This window comes from Strix aluco, chromosome Z (assembly GCF_031877795.1).
Source record: "Strix aluco isolate bStrAlu1 chromosome Z, bStrAlu1.hap1, whole genome shotgun sequence".
Taxonomy (NCBI): Eukaryota; Metazoa; Chordata; class Aves; order Strigiformes; family Strigidae; genus Strix; species Strix aluco.
Genome location: NC_133971.1, coordinates 71,799,614 through 71,821,316, shown reverse-complemented (window position 1 = coordinate 71,821,316; position 21,703 = coordinate 71,799,614). Strand labels below are relative to the sequence as shown.

Genomic DNA, 21,703 nt, shown 5'->3' with positions numbered 1-21,703 from the left:
CCGGCCATGATCAACTTAAAACACGTCTCATCATTTTGCATTCATGTTTCTGGTTTTCATTTTCATGTGTTTTTTGAGCATCACTGTCTTGGTAGCTCTTCAGTTTTTACTGTATCATTCTGTGACATTGCATGTTCTTGTGTTTGGTGATCTAAAAATAATTTTGAGTCATGGATTTCTCAGGAGATGCTGTTGCACATATTTAAGATGGACTCTTCATGCATACTTTTAACATAAAACACAGAGGCCCTTTAAGTAGTTTATATGCATAAATTAAAAATTGGACTGCAGTAGCTGTCACGTTATTTCATTGTGGGAGCTTAGTAAACAGTAAATATGTAGAGAAGCGGTTCTAATACCATAGATATAGACGGTGGAAACATTTTTTAATGCTGCACGTCTTGCTTTATTCTAGCTAAGAAACAGGTTTAAGAGGCTGGGGCATTGCGTATTACTTGGAAAGCTTCAAGCTTGGTTTTTCTTTTATGTGCTCTATAGATACAGGAGCACAATTCCATTGGTCCATGGTAGAATTACTCTTGGTATAAGTAAGTGAGAAAAATATAAGACAATTAATTTCTAGTAATTTTTCCCATGTATTTCCCGAGTGGCTGTGAAAACCAATCCTTCAGCTGTTACTTAGGTCCTGCTCTTGATGGGAGTGGCTCCCTCACTCCTAGGCAAGACATTGACAGGTGCCCAGGGCATGTGGACTGAGTCAAGATCTTCACCTGGGCCACATGCACTGGGAGTGCTGGGGTAACTGCACTGTGAGGGTGGGCATGTGAAACCGATAGTGGTGCAGGGGATTAGGAATAGCAGAGCTGCGGTCCCACGCATCGGGCAGCCTCCACCACTTGAGAAGCAGGTGCTTCAGCTCTGTTTTGGAGTGTAGGTAAATTGTGGTTTAAAGCTTAATAAACACTCTCCTCCCAGTTCAGCTGTTTCTTGATTCCTGGTTGGATCCCCTATCCAAATCTACTGATAGCAGTAGAAAGACATGCAGTGCACTTCTGCATCAGCCTTGCGAGGGCCAGCTGCTGAAACTTGGTGTGGGAGGTCATAAGACTATATATGCCTGGTGCTTTTCTTGGTCACCTTCCTTGTTGTTTTTGCATAGTTCTCTACTAAGGTGAATAAAAGACAGATTTTGAAAATTCTCTGCTTCTAACAAGATTTTAGATTTCTCCAGTTGCCTAGGGTGCTGGTGTGGGCTGGTCTTTATCTGGAAAGCCTGTGCCAGTGGTAAAATCACCTTGTCATAACAGAGCTTAATCGTAATAATTGTTTGGTAGTTTTGATATTATTAGAGTTAAATTGAACTCCAGAGTGAGATCCTGCATTAAAATCATGATATCAGTCATAGAAGCTCACATTAAGGGTCAAGGACCAAGAGCGGTGAGAGCAAAATGAGCATGTAAGTATTGTTAAATCCATGTGTTGAAAGCACAGCAGCAAATAAGTAGTCCTTGGCAAGATCACTCAAGCAAAAATATTAATAGGATAGTAAATGAGTCATTTTTGAAGTGTTCAGGACTTCTTGTGAAAGGACTGGTCTAGTGTTTTCTCGTAAAGTAAAATGTATTGTTAGTATATCTCAGTGTATATGGCTCTTCAAAGACTTTGATTTCAAGGTGTCTTCTTGAAGTGCAAGTATATTCCCGGCCTAGTTTCACAGTTCTGGTATCAAGTCATTAATATATTGACTTATGATTATTCAGGTGAATGGGGTTTGAAATTAATCGGTGTATTTCAGGAAGAACTGCTTGTCAACAAAACAGTAGGTGACTTCTAAGCTCTTGCCTATTAAAAGAGAGGTGATTGTGTATTGCGTACATTTCAAAACCACAAAATAAATTTCTAATGCAGTTCTATGAACCACTCCAGAATTGTTAATAAATAAGACAGGATAAGTAATTTATAGCGTAAATTATTTAACAAGTCATGTGAGCTTGTGCTAAAAAAAAAGCATATTTAAATTCATGTGAAGCTCAGAGCTGTTGGTATTCTATGTCTCATTTTAGATTTCTAGGCTGTTGTAGATTTAATATATTAAACTGTCTAGGAGGCTTCTCAACCCCAAGCCCCTTCCTCCTCAAAACACCTTTTGGCTATGCAGCATTGCATGGCTTGGCTGGACTGAAAAGTTATTTCTGGTAACTTGGAATTGTATAATAAAACATGAGACATTAGGCTACAAATTATTAAAGGGGTTTTAGACAGTGGTGATGTGATAGCTGCTTCTAGGAATTTGTCTTTTTTAAAGTCTTCCTTTAAAGATCTGGGTAATTGGTTAAGGTGAATTGAAAGTAAGCATTATGAAAATCAGTTTTGTAATTTCTAGGCTCTAAAAATACTCCAAATATCACAAAGCATTGGGTTTTGTATATACTGGGGTTCTTTTTTTGTTTCCCCGAAACCTTTTGAATGGCTTGCTTTAGCCCTTGTTCTTCGTGTTGATGAGGACTGATGGGGCTCCATGGGGTGTCCCCTGGGGCTGTCTCCGGCAGGCTGAGATGAAAGAGCTCATGCTCGAGGAGGGCAGCATCCTTCAGGAGGTGCTCAGAGTTGGGCAGGGTTGGGCTCGCAGAACAGTGCCTCTCCCTCTGTGTCATTGGTCACTCAAGAGTTTTGAGAGAGGTTTGGGATTTATATACTAAAATGAAAGCTATTTGTATGATTTCAAGGATTTGGTCTTGAATACGTTTTCAAAAAACTTCCATTTCTTTCCATACTAATGAGAAAACGGAGGGCCTGGCAGTCCAGCCTGTGATATCTTTAGGATGGCATTTTCCAGATTTCTCAGGTTCTATTTTTTCTTTATTATTTTTATGCTGACAGTGTAAGGGAGAAAGTAGTTTAGCAAGATTCTAGATCCCAAATCACTGTAAAGCAAAAACATCTACATGACTAAACAAGGACCTTAGTTCTCCATTTTGGATTTAATTTTAAAGTAAAAGGGAAAGATGTCGTTGTCGTCATGTCCCATGCCCCCCACTCTGTTTTTTTTGGATTGCAGTTCTCTCTCTCTCCTGTGTTTGTCATCTGTCACTGCACGAATGTCTTACAAAATGTCAATGAAAGTGACTATCCAAATATCCTCGTCCAACCTGGAAGAGTGTAGCAGGTAGTGAGGAGTAATAAAAGATGAAAAACGGAGCAGAGAACTCTAAAACTGTCTCAATGCTGTATTGATGTTAAATGTATACTTAGTTTGTTACATCTGAAAAACCTCTGTTTGGAAACTGTCCTTTAAAAAGTAAAGCACTGATTGTATAAATCCATTAACTTGCATGCATTTCAAATAGAGAAATAAATTCATAGAGGTTTGAAAGCCTGTACTGTCTGAAACGTGAATACGCTCCATTAGTGGACGCTGTTTGTGTTTGGTAATCTCTCTTCATCCATATGTATGTAGGCACATAGCTTCTATTAAAATCAAATATAATTGGGATGCACTTTAATTCCTGTTCAATTGTGAGTCTATATTTTCAGAAACTGCAATAAGCAAACCAAACTACTCCCCCCCGAAAATATGCATATGGAGATCCTGTTTCTTACGTAGCTACTATTGACCATAACATTGCACAGTCTTACTGTGCAATGGATTTATGGGACTTAGCGGAAATGAGCCATGCCATGGAAATTCTGTTGTGAATATGCTTTTTTTTTTTTTAATTTTCCTGGAAGAAAATGACCTGCATTGAGTGTTGATAATCGACAGAAGCGACAGCTGAAACTTAAATGTATTTAACACTAATTCAGCTATTCCTGTTTCTGGCTTGTGTTGTCATCGATAGGATACATTCTTGAAGATCTGATTTCAGGTCAGTATTCTTTGGTTCCTAGGCAAGGCCTGAAGAAATGAGATTCTTTTTGCGTAAGTAAGAGAAAGTGGAACAAGGCAGGCTAAAGGCCCAAGGCACTTTCAGAGGCACTTTAAGAGTTTGTAACTCTGAATAGTGTGACTTGACCAGCCTTTTGCTAAGCCTGCTGGTCCTGATCCAGCGAGGTACTTATATGTCTTTTATTTCAGGGGGAAGCTGAGGTTGAAATTGTGGCCTTGTTAAAATCAGTGACAAAACTGGATGGAATTAGCATTTAACCAGGGTAGAGTAGTTTAGAGGACATATGGAAAGGATGATACCAACTTTGATTCAAGCTTTTTCCTGCCTACGTTAGGAAGAGAAGGAGCCTATTCCTCCATTATTTGCGGTGGTTTTGAGTTGTGGCTTTTCTTGGCTCTCAAGTGTCTTCCTATTGTGTGAAGAGTAAATATGTTGAGGCAAGAGGAAGTTGAGATTGAGTATTTTAGAGGGGTCTTTTACAAAGTTTTAGATAATTCTGTATGATAATTCTGAAATGAACCTGCACCTCCATGTGTAAAACAGTAGCAGCTACAGTGACTACAGAAGCTTGTGCTGGATCCATAGCGGATATATGCTTTACTGTATACAGTTGTCTGATGTATAAATAAAAGAAGGGTAAGACATTAATCAAAGTTAGTCCATTGCTGAAATAGAAAAGCAGTGAAATGGCAACACTTCTGAGCTCCTTATGGAAGAGTCTGTCAATAGAGCTGTAGTTGGGGCTGGTCAAGTTACCTATTTTTTCTCTTGGTTTGATGGTTGAGCCAAAATAAATTTTCCAGTTTTAGATTTAAATGAAATTATTTTTTACCTTTTTTATTTCCTAACCATACATGTAAAAATAATTAAGGCCAAATTTAGCAGATACCTTGTGAAGTGTGGATGTCCCACATTGCTCAATCAGATGCTGTATTCCGTATGAACAGTGTATAGGATGTGACTTTTCCCATTCTTTTGCAACAATTGTCTAAGTTTCTGAATGCTGGATGGCACAGCGAGCATATGTGGATAAATCATGTGCACATACTGGGGATGTCAGACTTGCTAGGCATGGACCAGGAGACTTTTCACAGCATGTGTTGCGGGCGTCATGCACTGGACTTGCTAATCATGTCTGGGACTGTCCCAGTCCTCAGCATTTAAAATCTGGCAACTCCCTACAAGCAGTGTAGCAAAGGCACTTAACTCAGCTAGCTACTCTCCTGCCAGCAATGGAGAGCTCGCTTCTTCCAGGAAGTGATTCAGGAGGCTTAATTAGGTTCCAACTGCAAATTATGTGATGGAAGTGTCCCTTTCTCTCTCCATTGAGTATAAAAAAACCTTGGGGACTCAATTCACTGCAGTGAGTGGAAAAAGCAAGACCTTCCTTTTAGTGAGCTGGGTCCCATTGTGGAGTGAGATGTTACCATGGTCCCAGATAAACCATTTCAGCAGTGCATGTGGAGAGCTACTCTGCTTGAAGCAGAGTCTAAACTAAGGTCTTGCATGTCAGCATCTTAACTGGTGTCCTGTATGGAGTACAGACGAGGGCTCGCCTTGGTTCTTCCTGTCTGAGTCGCCTTACTTGGCATGGCATATTTAAATGCACTTTTGAATCAGAGAGCAGGACAGTCTGTTTAGCTAAGTGACGGTGACACTTATTTGTGTAGTGAGACAGCTGAGTTCTGCTCCTGCTCCACTACTTACAGCAAAAATTAGAACAGCACGAACAGGTAAATTTGAGACTGCCCTCTCTCAGATTGCTTTATAGTATGGTATCTTCTGAGGGACTGGGATCGCATTCCCTTAGGGAGAAAAAGGGATTGAAGCTGGTACCCCTGGATGCTACTGGACCATTATTTATAGCATTTCTTCCAAACCTGTGGTCTACCTCACACAGACATGTCTTTTTTTTTTTTTTTTTAAACAGGTGAATCTATTTGGTGAACATGGGTCTAGTTCAGGAAGGTGAAATTCCTTTTTTTTTTTCTCTTTTTTTTTCCACTAGGTGGGTGAATAGTCTATTGCATATTCATTTCCTACTTCCCCCTCCAGTCTTGTCTCTTCCTAATTTTTAGAAATAGGTTTTGGAGCACTTTATGCATACTATGCTCCTCACCTGGTAATCACATACACTGCATTCTCCTCCTTGGAGCAGTTCTGTTGACTACTAACTATGTAGTGTACTTCAGCATATGCTGAAGTATTTTACAGTTTAGGGTTGTAGCAATATCGGTATCTTTTGAAGACTGTGCATTGCACACATATTTATACATATACACAAAATCTTAAACTTTTCGGGTTAGATTCAAATAGCTTTACAAACATTTTGAATGGGCACAGATCCATATGACATCAAGGCACCTAAATAGGAAAATATTAATGCTGGATACTACTTCCGTGCTAGACATCACTGCGGGGCCCGGGCCATGTGTGTGTGCAGCAAATGCCTTGTCTGAAGCCTCTGTCATTTGAAGGACATGGACCTAGGTGGCACAGCTGCAGGAATAGATACCACTTGTGCTGGAGGTGGGCGTGGGTGGAAGAAAGACTCTGTTGATCTTCCCTGATCTGAACATTTCTCCCAACTGTCTGAGGCATTCCTGTCTGCATGGAGACAGGGCAGTTGTTCCTTCTGTTTGCTTGGTCTGGTTGTATGCATAGTTTTCGCCTGCTGTAGAGCATTTCTGCATATTCTTACAACTTTTAATGAACAGTTTAACTTGAAGCAGTTTTGCTCTTCAGAGTGGGTATCTGAAATGAAAGGTTTAGATGGTGAGAGCCCTGACAGTTGGAGATGTCATCAAAATGCCTGCTCGATCTTGTATAATTGCAGGTGAACACTTCGCCTTCACCATGTACATTCTGGGGCGGGGGGAATGCTGCAAGGGTGTGTATGTTGGAGGAGTGCTGAAAAGCATGTGTAGCGGTGTGGTGTGGTCATGAGAACCATAAGGAGAAACAGGCTGGTGGATGAGAAAAATATTACTCTACTCATAAGCAGGGACAGCAGAGACAAAAGCTGTAAAAGTAGATGAAGAATGCTGTGAAGTCGTGGGTAAGGAGAAGGCAGCTTTGCAGAAGTAGTGAAGTATGAAGACTTATGTAGCAAAAGATGTCACCTTGTGAAACAGGTATGTGCAGGGTGAGAGTGTAATTTGAAGGGAAAATAGTAGAGAAGATGATGTAAGACTTGAAATTATGTTAAAATGGGAAATTAATGCTTACAAAAGAGTATATTATCCTGAAGTATAACAATAAAGACATTCATGAGTGGTTTTTTAAGTGAAGTTGATCTCACTCTAGAAGAGGCAATATGTATATGTCAGGCAGCAGAATGAACAGAAATACAAAGAGAAACCTGAAAGACACGCACAGGACGCTTGTCTGCATGTACCATTGCAAGAATAATTTCCCAGAAATCAAGCTGGCCAAGTACAGGAACATGAAAAGTTATGGAAACAGTGGCACCAATGTGGCAGTCAGCACAAGTATTAGAAATACTCTGGGTACTGACAAATGTGCAGAAAGTGTAATAAACACATCATTATGCTAATACATGCAGTGCAAGTAAGAAACTGCTTATATTAAGTGAAGAACAGGATTCCTCAAGTGAAGAGAAAGTGATTTTTTTTTTAGGAATGCTAATGGAAGAAGCTATAAATGCAAAAGATTAGCCAATGAAAATGAGGAGAAATGGTCTATACAGGACAGAGAACAGAATGGAAATAAATGTGATAAAAGAAAGTGAAATAGGGAACTGTGAAGTACACACAAATGTGGAAGAGCGAAGAGTGCCTCTGAAAGGTTTTAGCAAAAAAGTGATTTTAATGCTGTTGAAATGTTCTCTGAAAAATGCATTGGTTAAATATAAATAGTAAGATTGGTGTTGACATACAGAAGGTGGCAACCTGTTCCGGTCCTAGAAGAGTGAGGTAGATGTCAAGAGAGTCAATATCATGGGAAGTCAAAAAGGCAACCCATAACCCTTTTGGAATGCTGTGGTAACATAATGTGAAGCTGTATTCATGTATATCTGCCATTAGAGGACAAGATACGGCTTGCAGAAAACACAGATCAGTGGTCAGGGCTACACAAGGTGTTTCACGTGTCTTGGGAAAGAGGCTAGGAAATCAGTTGTGAACAATGGCAGCAGATGGTATCATTTGGAGAACGGAAGAACATCTACCGATTGGGTTCTCTATGTAATAACTGCAGAGAAAAAGGATAGAGATTATGACCATATGTAGACTCTCAAGACTTAAGTAAAAACAGAAGAAGAAAAACTATTCCTGGTTTATGGGAAGAGGAATATTGTTTGAGATGTCAGGAATCAAATTATTCAGCAAATTTAATGCATTAACAGGATCTGGATGGATTTTCCTGGATAGATGGCTTCAAGTTTTGCAGTTTCACTCCATTGTTTGGAAGTACTACCTTTTGATCTGTATTTGTCATGTCTATTTCATGCAGTGGAATGAGACAGTGGACAGTGTAGCAGGTACAGACATATGTCCTGATGATCCAGTGAATATGCGAGCAGATTGAACAGAGTATTTGACATTCCAAGAGCCTGTAATTTTAAACTAAATAAAGCCAGGTATTAATGTCAAACAGTGGAAATAATGTTTGGGAGGGGAGGACTGATTTCAGAGGGAATTTCTTATGCTGAAACAAAAAGTGAGGGCATACTGAACATGTCAAAACCTGGAGATAGGAAAAAGACTTGAAACACTGTGAAGCATGCTGATTTATGTCAACAAGTGCTTATCTAACTCTGATGGACGTGCAACTCTCTTAAGACATCCCTTCCACAAAGTCACTGCCTGAGCATGGGCATGTGGAAAGAAGCGAATTCAAGGATTTTGACATCAACCAAGATGCTTTAAAATTTTGATTCACCAAGAGACCTAAAAAGATACACATAAAGGATGGTTAGGAGCAATCTTACTTTGTTGTTATGGAACTGATGGTTTGCTGTTCTCATTTGCATCAAGGCCAGTGACAGCTATAGAGGTGGAGTACGCAAGTGCTGAAAAAGAGAGTGGTTGTGTTGCTAGTCTTTGAAGAGTCATCACACTAAGTGGTTCTGTAGGAGAAAGAAATGTCACCTATCTTTGTATTTATTCATTCCTTTGAGATGCTTTCTTCCTTGAGAGCCAAATAATAGTAATAATAAAAAAGATTAGTCTTAATGTCTGCTTTCTCTTGAGAACTAATGAAAAGCCACATTCACTACTTCCCTTTTGTATGTTATTTAATGTGTGATTTTTAGTGTGTATATTATAATGGAACTGTACAGCAATTTAAGGCTCTTCCTAAGAGTCTGCAGAGATGATTTCAAACACAGTGGATGAAATGTGTTTTGTAGGTAAGTATAAGGTCAGTGATTAAGACATAACTTTTGAATAAATAGGTTATTGTCTGGCTAGCTGATACTTCTTTCTCACTATATTAAGGAATATCAATATTTCCAAAATATCTTTGCTAAGGAAAAGCTAGACTGTAGCTGTCAATTGTCCTCTGGAGAAATGTCAAAAATTGATGTCTTGGTGAAATACCAAATGTACGAACTTCATGGAGCTCAAGGGGGAAGACAGGTCTCCAAATGGAGAAAATTGTTAAATAAGCTTTGCATGCCATTTGGGGAAAGTTCTGAAGGTGGAGCTTGTCAAGGACATGAGTCTTAAATCTGGAAGGCTGCATGAAATGTCTTGAGAGTTTGCTTGATTTGATAGTCTGTTATTTGAAGAGAACAGAACAAACACCTTGAAGCCAAACCAGAAACTTAAGTAAGCCCAAGGGTGCATTACGTATCATTTTCTCAGCCTCTGAATATAGTAACTGTTTCCTTAAACCCTGCATTGCAGACATATTCATTTATTTTTACTTTTGCCTTCATATTTGCATACTGTAAAGAGGGAACTAAGGTTGGCTGGCAAACTGTGGGCTTTCCATTTCCTAGGGAATTGTAGTCTTAAGCAGGAGTATGGATCTGCTCCTGCAGCACCAAAACAAGATTGGGATCTCTGCTGGATTCATGCTTTTTCCTGCTTTAAGCTGCTGGGTTGGCACTAATTGCTCAGGATGAAGGTTTTGGAGAAGCAATTTCCAATGGCAACTGTGTACTACTGATTGGATACTGCTGATTGGATAATCACAGTATATTGGCATGGAGCCGAATGTCCGAGACCTGCTGTGTCCTGGCAGTTCGTGCAGCCACACAAGAACAGGGACTTCTCGACGTTAACTGTGATCTGTGACCTTGTCCATGAGATGCTGAGTTCCAGATATCCCTGAACAGGGCGTTACCTGAATGTAGTATATGTATAGTGAAGGATTTGCTCAAAAAATGGGCGTGCCTGTGGCTGTAAAGAAAGATCCCAGGGTTAATTGTGTCAGCTCCAGAGCTGCTTTACTGGCAGGTGAAGAGCTACCTCCTGTGGTCTTCAGTGACTCATGGTTAAATACTCTAAATGGGAGAAAAAAAAACCCTAAAGGATGACTTAACGAGCCTGTGATAGTGGCAATCAGTTTTTCACTCTGTGAAATAGGAGTGATTCACAGTTTAAAAAAAAATACCACCACAGCACTTGCTCAGAATTTGTCAGGAGACACAAGACAGCCAAGGAGTCAAGCACCTGTTTGTAAAATTGCTGAATGCTAGGTAAGTCCACAGTGGACTAAATTGACACACTGCCTCTGTCCCGAGTTACAGCATGGTTTTAGCAGTAGAGGTTCTGTTTCTTGAGGTTGGCCTCATGGAATCTGGCACTGATGGTACCAGATGGATAGAATAAAATAATTGGAGTAAGCCTGTATATCTGTAGAGAGCTTGTCACTTGTAGGTGTCTATATCACGCTCACTGCTTGCTGTTAAGTTTCCTTCCTAGAGGGAGCTTGGTCCTATGTGAAGATTTCTTGGTTGGGCAGAGACTATATGATTGGTCCCTACATCTGTCTGAAACCTGGCATTCCTGATATGCAACATTGTGTGGCTCTGTGCTTCATTTTCAAACTATGTGAGTTCACACACCTCAAGCTTGATTTTAAATTTCGTTTCAGAGCAGCTGCAAATGAAACCCATTTGAATCTGCCAAGTTTCATGAAGTATTGTGTCAAGCTTACAGATTTTGCATTGTTTTGGTGCATAACCCAGGTGTGCTGAAAATGTCCCTAAGTTTTAGTGTATTTTTTGATGAACTTGGTCTGACATTTGAGTCTGTAAGAAAATACAGCACTAGGGAACTTTGCAGTGTTTAACTGTCAATGTTACTGTACAACTCTCACAGTACTGTAGACTAGGGACATATGTGACCTGTCATTAAATGGTAATTCAACTACTGATAGATCAATGTCTGGAGTGTGCTGACTTTTCTCCTAAAGATTTAGTGAAAAAATAACTTGAGAGCATAAAGTTTTCCTAAATTTCAGAAGCATTTAACCAGGGAATGCTTATTAATTTAAAAAAAAAACTTTTTTCCCAGCTGTATGAACCAGAGCTAGACATATAATTGATTTATTTTTTGGAGTGTTAAGAAAATATGTTTCCCATAAAGGGAGTTTTCTGGCAACAGAAAACTGTTTCTGTTATTTGCTTGCATCTATGTTGTTTAGTGTGCGTTAGTTTTCCAGCATGTCCTTGTAGCTCCAGAGTAATGTACCTTAACATATATTTATCTAGAGGAAATAGAGTAAATCAAGTAAGTTAGGAAGGCATACTTCTGCTGATGAGTTTTTTTCAGATTAAGGGAAGGATTTGAAAGAGTGAAATCCTTTTTTGAAGCACAAAATAATCTAGACAGCTTTAAAGAGCAGAACCCGCTTTCTCTTCATTCTGTTGTGGTTCAGAGGTTGCTTCACTGACGTTATACAGACTGTATCTGTGGTCTTTCATGTATGTAATGATCAGAAGTGAAGACCACCCTTCTAAAGGAGAACTTATTTGGAGGAATTAACTCTTTTATGCTGGGAATTTAAAATACTCTTTCCAGAATGTTGCAGAAGTGGTGAAGTATGTGTGACATTATTCAGTAACTGTTGAAATGTGCTGAGATGAATATGTTACTGTAGGTTGCAGTGTGCAGTCAGTAGGTGTGTGATTCTGAATGCCTTTATTAGAATTAATCAGCAGTTTACAAAGGGGAGATAAAATTAAAGCTCTGAAAACAAGTATTGTTTACTGATGACTCATTGAAGGAGAGGCAGAATGCTATAGTATAATCAAGCAAATAGTATTGTAGGCAGCTGAGGGTTTGGTTTCAAGTCAGCAGTTGCTATTAGTGAGGTGATACTGTGTGATCTGACTGGGTACTACTCAGCCAGGTTTTGGCAGCGCTACACTTTGCTGTGGTGTGCAGTGGGACCTTCCAAGCTCCTCACGTGACTTCAGCCAGCCGTGAGTCAGGATGTTTTCCTTCTGTGCTACAGTAAAAATGTTCAGTAAAAGAATAGGGTGGATATTCATAAGGCAGGCAGGCAAATTACATTTCTCAGCATTGCCCTCTGTAAGTCAGAGCTTTTAGAGTATTAATGTTTGATGATAAGTAGCATCAAGGTAGAGTAGTTGTCAAGAAGGTAAAAATAGACTTCAGTTAGAGAGAAGTTTTGTTTTGAAACTCCCTCTAAATTAAACAGAAGAACGACTTCCCCTTACAGTGTACAGCTACATCATCATACTCACTGCAATGAAAGAGCTGCAAAGTCTTAATTTAAAACAGACTTGTTAAGCAAGTAAGGAAACATAAGAGGACGTGACTTGCTTATGGTGAATTACATCTGTCCACTCTTTCTTCATGGATTTCCAACTGTGTGAAAATTGCTTTACTGTCATGTTCTGTACTGAGAAGTGTTTTTACAAATGTATTGCAGAGCAGTTATTGTTTTGAGTTAGTTGCACTTAGCCAGAATTTCTTCTGGGTCCCTACTTGAAGTATGGTTATGGAAAATCAGTGGTTTCTTTTGGTTTCAGTTAGGAACTGGAATAATAAATCATTCACCATAAAGACACTAGTACCAGCTCAAGAGTAGAGTATGCTCCCCCTCTCTTTTCTTTTAAGGAATGCAGTAGGTGAGGGAAAGAAAAGATCATAACTTCATGTTGCTTCTTCTTCCCAGATATCATCCTGTTGGTTTGTTTCCTAATGGACCAACACTGATCTTTTTATGTAGATCGTGTGCACATTCTCAGATCTTCATCTGATGTAAATTGTGGTAGCTTCATTGACTTCAGTAGAGCTGATCTGTTTTACACTGGCTGAGGCTTACCATAGGATGTAATACACTAAGACATTTCTGTTTGACACTGTAAGTTATGTCAAGTTCTGGAGCTTCTTGTAATGGGAGGTTCTGGTTAAATGTTTTTATGATTAAAGTTGCAATGTCAGATTTGGATGGGTGATAAGTGCATTTAAGTGATGGATCTGCGTTCTGGCACTGTTTGTCAGAGGTTTTTTTGATGGCCTGATCTTCAGCTAGTACAACTGGTCACTTGGTTTCTTTTACTCAGCTCTGAGTCTCTTCTGCCTCTGTTTCTCTGTCCATTTTCCTCAATTCCTACTCTTCTATGTTCTCCCTATCTCTGGTCTTGACAGGATTCTTGTTGGTTGAACACTGAGGACAGGATGAGGAAGGTATCTTCAATACCTCTTGCATAACTTTATTTTAGCATGATGAGGTCCAAATGATGGAGAAGGTGATAATTAAATCATGAGTTCTTCTTCAGGGCAGTTTCAGAGAAGTATGATCATTCACTTGCAGGACTCTCAGATGGAAGAATTGATAGCCTTTTATAAACTAGTTCACTGCTTTTACTTGGCAAAATACATAAATTTACCAACCAACAAAGAAAAAAATAGATTAATAAACCCCAAGAGAGTAAATCAGATTGCCTTAAAAAAATCCAAGGAAGGAAACACAAAGTATGAAGGACTCTATTATCTTGTAATGGGTACACCATGTTAATCTATCCTAAAAAGTCCTGCAGAGCTGTCAGTGTCATATGATGCTGGAGTAATGTGTTTTGTCTAGAGTCATGCATTGTCTTTTTACTGCCCTCCTTTTTCCCAAGGGACAGTGAATCCCATTAGGGGAAACTTTTTGCTTTTCCTGGTACTTGGCAAGAGCATAGCCCAAGTCAGCTTTGCAGATTTGGAGGAGAGCCCAGCCCAGCTTTTGGGATTCTCAAGTTTCTGTTGGGATGTGGGCACACAGTGAATTTCTCTAACACAGCAGGTGAGGTAGATGGATTGCCTTTGGGAAAGCAATACACCTTATTTCCCATTCACCAGAATTCCCTTTGAAGAAAAAAAAATTCTTAAAATGAAGCCAAGTTTTATTCTAGCAAAGAAAGCCTCCTTCTTTTTAGGAAAACATGGAGCTTTGGTTAGTTCTGGAAGCTCATGGTTAATCTCTTAAGTTTTTCTGGGACTAGGGTTATCTTTCGAGTGCATGGACTCTTTAGCAAGGCATCTCTTACATCAGGCTTACTTTTCTGCCTGCCATGTCAGTTGAATTTCAGTTTCCACCGATTTCTTCTTCCTAGACGTCACGATTTGCACTGTGAAACTTCTTCTTGCTGCAGTATATATCATACTATGCATTATCTGTAAAACATTTTGATTCCCAGTCTGTGGGATATCACTGGTTATTCATAGATCTCACATGATGATAATACAAGGGGCTGTCTTGCATGCCCACATCCTTTTGGGTTCAGGCGGATATTCATGGTATGTAAGTGGACTCAGTGCTTTGGTCTGCTACGACAGTTTCTGTTCTCTTAATTTCTGCTTCTGTATGTAACATGAAGTACAGTCTCCCTTTCCTCAGTTTTCCTATTGCCACAACTTGTAAACAGAACTGAAACTACTTTGTGGCAGGGAGAAAATAATAAGTGATTAACAACATGAGAGAAAAGACTAGGGCAGTCCAATCCCCCCCGAGTGTAAGTGGGGGTAACTCTACTGCCACCCTAAAGTTGGCCCTTTTCCTGTTGTGAAATCCATGAAGTAGGGAAGTGTGTCCTGGAAAATGGTGACCCTGCAATGCAGCTTCATTTACTGTGCCTTGAGGGTGACTTGGTTTCCTGATGAACAAGGCTTCATTTCTCCTGTGTAAAACTCAACTATTCCTCTTCCAGCCCTGTCCCACAAAGTACCATTTAAATGATGGGGAAGATTTTAAGGAGTGCTTTTTGCTCTGCAGATGCTCTGACTATCTTAGTGTTAGTTGCAGTGGGTCAGCAATCACTGCTGACTTTCAGACATCAGTGCTGGATCTCTGAACAGTCAAAGCCACGGAAGGATCCGCTTTCATATTTTCTTCTGTCTTGCTTTTTCAACAGTTATATCGCAAACCAGCGAAAATTAGAAAGTATCAATGACAATGAAGTTGGATTTTATGTTGGACTTAAAAATCTGTGAGTATATGGGATGCATATTTTATAAAGCTATTTTTTTCTATATTTCTTTTATAGAAGCATATGGAGACCTCATCAGACTGTAGGCCTAACTGTGTTATAGAGGACAGTTGTGGATCTTGTGGTTCAGCCTTGTTGAATTTCATCCATGCTCGTATTTTAACCATTATTATCATTATAATCACTATTATCATTATGCTTTCCATTGTATTTTAAATGACCTGTTCTAACAGTTTTATGTATTTTCACAGAACCGTGGTGGATTCAGGCTTAAGATTTGTGTCCCGTCAGGCATTTGTGAAAAATGTCAACCTACAATACATGTGAGTAAGAACAGTGCCTGCCCAACTCATGTTAATTTATTTAATTGTGAACTTATTTCTCTCTTTTACCATTTTCTTCATAAAAAATGTTTAACAAGATGGACTTATAATGGTCTTCTGTCATTAATTGACCCTAAACATGATATGTATGGTAGGGAACTGGCAGATCCCACATAATGTGGGGTGGTAAAAAGACCGTCCAGTTCATTATCCTGTCTCTATCAATGGACTCTGTGTCTTCTGTGGTAAGTAGTGTAGCACAAAGAGTGCTTCTCTCAGCTGAGTGAGTTGATGCTGAGGGTATGATGTCCACACCATGCATCACACTCAGTGACATGGGTTTGACTTGCTGTAGTCTGATTCAATGGGCTGAACATGTTTTAGTAGCTACAGTGCAATAGGTGCATGCAGGGAGCACATCTAATGTAATTTGACCAGTGTGCATGCCCAGAGACTGTGGTATGACTATGAACTTAAGTCCTGGGGATGACTAGAAGATTCACTTGGGAAGCTCACTCAAGATCTGAACTAATGCACCCAAGCAGAATATGAGAATGAGGTTATTTTCGCACCCAAATGCAATTTGTGGTTTGTGACCTTCAGGAAGCAGAATTCATGCCTGTGCAGCTTTTTGACTGTGTTTTTCTAGGTTACTTATACTTTAGATTACCAAAGGCTGAATTGATATCAAATTTCTTTATAAAAATACAGAGAAAAATGATCAGCTAAAATGAAAGACTTTTTTCTTTTTAGTATAAGCACACATCCCTGAAGGACTGTAGTGCCTTTTGGTGGGACAGTCATGGAGTAGCTTGCTTTGCTATTTAGATGGAAAACTATGGATCTAATCCTGCAAAACACTTGAGATCATGTGAAGGGCTCAGTTCCTCACAGGTACCCTCTTTAGCCAAGTATTCAAGTGTTTCAATCCATCCATCTTCATTAGATATATTTAGCACTTAACCCCTTGCTTTTGTTAAAGTCCTAATGAGATTGGGAAGGCGTAAGGCCAAGCCTCAGGCTTGTAAGATACTTCCTTGTAATAGGGAAGAACTGTTGAACAGAGTGCAGGGCTGATTGCTTTGCTAATGAAATGAAATCACTTTCTGCACCTGTGTTTTCCAAAGAATGGCAATTAATTAATGGAAGGAATTGAACTTGAATATCCGTATCTGCCAGAACATTAACTGCTGTCCTTATTGCAGAACGATGTTGTGGTTTGAACTCAGCTGGTAGCCAGTCGCCATGTGGCCAGTTGTTTACTTCCATGCCCCCCGCCTCCCCAGTGAAATAGGGGAGGGACAAAAGAAGACATTTGTAGGTCGAATAAAAAAATTTAGTAATAGTAACAAAAACAACAGTAACAATAGTAAGTCCAAAACAGGTAAAATGCAGCAGTGGCTTACCGAGCGTGGCGACAGGTACGCAGAACCTGCCACCCCTCAAGCAGCGATCCGACCACACCAGAAAATCCCGCCACGCTGACCCAGAAACCGAAACAGGCGTGAGAAAGCATGTGTCCGCCTATATACTGAGCATGACATCACCTGGTATGGAATACTCCAGTGATCATCCAGACCCGGCCCTCTAGCTGTGCTCCCTCTCAGCCCAAGGGGAGTTAACTCTATCCTGGCTGAAACCAGGACAGACAGTCACTGGAGGAGTGTGAACCAGATCTTGTTGGCTTATGATGCTTACATATTACTTCATATAGTCATTAATAAAGTAAATAGATTTTACTATAATCAGTTGGTGATACAAGGGAGGTATCTTCTAGAGTGAATCTATGTATTTATCTGTGTAGCAATTGCTCAGTGAATTGTGGTTGTAAAAAATGAAATTCCATAAAGCCAAGTGCGTATGCACTGGTTGTGGAAATGTGCAGTAAGAACTTACTGGCTGAGAGGCACATTTGCAGAGAAAATTGAGTGGCTGCGCTGGGAGAGAATCTCAACGTAATGTGGTAGAACAAAGCAAATTCAGACTGGGATCAAAAGGAATTTTGTGTTAGATTTTTACATCTTTTCTGTTACCTTAGCTGCTGAGAAGGCATCTATCAGAGTACTGTATATAGATTAGGACGCTACATCTACCCATCTACAAAGGTATTACAGAGAAGAGCAACAGAGCTATACAAAGCTTGTAAAGCAAATAATTTAAGGAGACTCAGAGGCTGAGTGTGTTCAGTCCAATAAAGAGAAGACTGGAAAGGAACATACATCTTCTTAGCTTTAAAAGAAGAGCAATTATGATGAGGAGAGCAATCAGTTCTCTCCATGACCATGAGTACAGAGTGAGAAATAATAAGTTTAATTTGGAGCAAGGTAAATAGATGTTTGGAAAACCTTCCCAGCTGTATGGGCAAGCAGACACTGCAAAAAGTAACTGAGACAATTGGTGGTATCCACTTGATAGGCTTTTTGCCTGTTTCCTTAGGGAAATGGGTTTCATGCAGTCACAAAGTGTCTCTGTCCCCAGTGGTTGCTTTTAACCCAAACTTAGGGAGGTAAATGGGTTTTCTGAAAACTGACCATTGGACAGGACAGGGAGACCCTATTAGAGTTCCCACTAAAGGGAAAAGTATTGTTGTGCATATGTGACGTGCCAGGCACTACAGAATCCACGTGGACAAGATGCCTTTAAAATACTTCAGCCACAGGAAGTACTTCAGCTGGAACACTCATTCAAATGTGGAATACATACCTTTTGGTAAGCAGGCTTTACTAGATCTGTAGTTCATGAAACTGCTTGTTAGAAACAAATTAGACTGACTGACATTAGTTTGGTTGATGTACATGGAGTCCTGATCCAGAATACTTAGGTTACAAACCAGGAGCTTATCCATTCTTCTACTGTGTTTTCTTTTTGGTGGGGATTTAGTAATATTAGCAGACACAGGATAAGCCCAGATAAGATGTAGAATATGAAGTAACACCACATGCTCTATATACACATAAAAAAGCAGTAAGTATGGAGACATTTTTTGTCGAGGCTGATCTATTATCCCTGCAAAAAATGCATTTGTTTGTTTTCTCTGTCAAGTCTTGATGCACACTAAAATGTTTCTAAAAGCCCTAGTGAATCACTGCTTGTTGTCATCAGCAATAAAACTCCTGTTGACTGCACTGGAAATGAAGTGCAGCCCCTGTTGTGGTCAGGACAGTGAGAACTATTAAGAGCTGAAATCATTTCACTTTGCAAGAGTAACCTCTGAGTACAGATCTTTGAGAAGTCTTGCATTTTAATTTGAAACAACAGTTTGTTACTATACCATAAAGAAAACAAAAACCCCAAGCACTTTTCTGAAGGCTGATGAAACTGTATGAGCTTTAATTTTGCTAGTGATACTATTACAGTTTTTGCTTTCTTCTATGAAAAAATCTTTTGATGTAGTTAAGCAGCTTTGTTACATGAACATAGTATTTATTTTATGAATCATATAAGACTATCAGATTATAAGGAACTTATTAACACACAATTCTTTGAGCTCTTTTTTATGATATACCTTATTTTCTTGGCCAAACTTCTATAGCCCAAATATCTTTCTAGAGTTATGTATGAGAAGATTTCAGTAATAACGTAAACACCAGGAAAATAAATGCTCTAATAGATATTACTTAAGTGTAATTAATAGCCTTGCTCATCTAATTCTGGTATTCTCATTGACCTTAGACTCTGATTAGTCAACAGTTACATTTAACAAGCTATTAAACAGTCCTAGTTTAGTAGTGCTGTAATTTATAATCTTATCTGCTGCTAACAGTAATTATAATGGACCTGTGTAATACACCTGCATGGTATGCTATCAGTACCTTTAAACATAAAAATACATTTCACAGCAAGTTCATATTTCCAACAATGTTAGAAAATAGCTATTGTTACGTGCCAGGCTGTGTATAAGTGCATCTCTGAATCATAGATTTGTGAGTGTAGTATATGGACAGCTCTGGGTACTAAGATGTGTTTTGTATCTCTACACCGTTCAAGTTTAGGTAAGGCGGCCAAATTAAACCATTTGAGGCCTTGCTGCAGGTTTTGCCTTCCTTGCACACAGGATTGGCTTCAGCCATAGGCAGAGCAGGCAGTTGCCTGTGGAGGGAGACTGAGCATAGCAAAATGGCGATTTCTTAACATCATCTTCCCCCCCCCCCCCCCCCCGCCCCCGAGTTCCTCTTAGACCTCTTCCCTCCTCCTCCTTCTTGCCTACCCAGGAGTGCAATAGGCAGTAGAGCTGTGCCTGTGTTGCTAGCTGTGTGAATATTTATGCAGCTTCTCAGGCTGCTTTTGCACTCCTTACATTGCCACAGGTTTGCTTTTAGCTGAATTAGGGCTAGCAAGTTTGAAGTGAGCTTGATATTCATATGTAAAATACAGGCATCCTTTGGACTGAATTTGGATCATCTCCTTAGGTATAGCTTTGGAGCCAGTCTCAGTACTCCGGACTTTTTTTTTTTTTTAAGGAAAAAAGGCTTTAGAACCTCAGATGGGTCTTCTTTGGGCTGCTCACCCTGATCTTTTTATGTGTAGTTGAATTGGAGAACTAATTTATATTCTCTTTCCATGGAAGTGGAAATGTGGTCCTTTACTACTCCATAATAAGCCTGGTAGTGATTTTTTCGCTTTAACATGAATTAAAAAGACTGAAGCAGGCATCTGTATATTCAATATAAAGTGTTTAGTTTATGAAAAATATATATAATGTTAAATTTATTGTCGAAGTGTCATTTAAGGTGATAAATCTGTAATGGTGGTCTGAAAAATTTCTGGTGAATTACTTGTTAACTTGAAAAATCTGGAAGTGCCAAACTACGTGTGAGAAAAGACTGTAGTCTTGGAAGCACTAAATGTTTCAACCCATGGTCAAGAATATAGGCACAGGAATTTTTAATTACTTTTCTTACTGTTCTTACTTCCCTTTCTTGGTATGCATTAAGCACAACTGGTAAAAATCTGAAAAGACAAAGCTATGAAGGTGGTTTTGGTTTTTCAAAACTGGAGTTGTTAAAAACAAAATAATGACTCTTTATTCTTTTGATAGTTTTACTTAAATTATCAGTCCCATTATTTTACTGTCTCACATGGAATTATTGATACCTGCACAGAGTGTTCAGAAAGTAACATACCTGGTGATATTTGAGCAGTAAGTCTGGTCATGAATTGGAACAACTAAGGGCTATTCTTCTGCCTGAAGGTTTGCAGTAATCCTCCAAAAGCAATAACCAGGTTAAGGCTAAATGACAAGAAGATATAGCTATGACAGCACCTAATTCTCACAGTCTGCTGTCTGATAGAGTTCGCAGCTCTGAAGCAGGCAGCTCAGCACCTCACAAAGAGGTGGGATGAGTTAGATGACCATGAGTAAGTTGAGCAAGGAAACCTGTAAGCAGCCAGGAGAAATCTTTAGGAAGGATGGGACATCGGTCCTGCCCATGAAGTAGGAGGTCTGTTATGTCTGTGCTGAGTTACTAACAACAATCCCTCTCCTAGGTCAGTCTATGTTTGTAAGATATTATTGAAAATTTTATTTTTAAGGTGTTACTTTCTTAAAAGAAAAGAGAGGGAAATACTATCTCAGAGGATGGCTGGGGCTCTTATGTAAGATGTTTGTGGCCCATGTTCAGAGCTGTATTGTGATACTTTAGTATTTAGAAGGTGGTGGTGGTAGAGGGTTTCAATTCCTCTTTGATTTCTTTTGGTCTGGAATCAGAGTTTTAGCTTCTCCCATTAGGGTACCAGGGAAGATTACACAAAATGAAATGGCTTCATCTGGACAGAGATTTCCCTGAGGAACCTGTAGTCTGATGATTCAGAAGTCTTCCAGATATGGAAGGGCAGGGTCCTCTGCTGTGTGAAACCAGGAGTCAGACCTGGTCATCACACAACTTGGAATGTGTTGCCTTCCACTAGAGTAGCAAGGAACATGGGCACCTGCTGCAGGTGAAGCCCACTGTATATCTGGTTATATTTTGGAAAGGGTAGAATTTAGTTGCTGTGCAGGTAAGAGAAGCAGGTGCATGCCTCATTTAGTAATACCACAGGGGTATCTGCATGTGCTATTTAGTAGTGTCAGAACTGGAGGGGTTTTCCTGCATGGCGAGTGAAGAGTTCCCTGTGGA

General features: G+C 39.6%; 1 protein-coding gene across 6 annotated transcripts in view; it reads left to right on the top strand.

Annotated features, from left to right (window-relative positions):
* NTRK2 (neurotrophic receptor tyrosine kinase 2) overlaps positions 1-21,703 on the top strand; it is a 209,187-nt gene that overhangs the window by 2,299 nt on the left and 185,185 nt on the right. For all 6 annotated transcript variants that reach the window (XM_074812059.1, XM_074812064.1, XM_074812060.1 and 3 more), the window contains exons 2-3: positions 15,190-15,264; positions 15,516-15,587. In XM_074812059.1, coding sequence (XP_074668160.1) covers positions 15,190-15,264; positions 15,516-15,587 — 147 coding nt within the window. The remainder of the gene's footprint in view (positions 1-15,189; positions 15,265-15,515; positions 15,588-21,703) is intronic.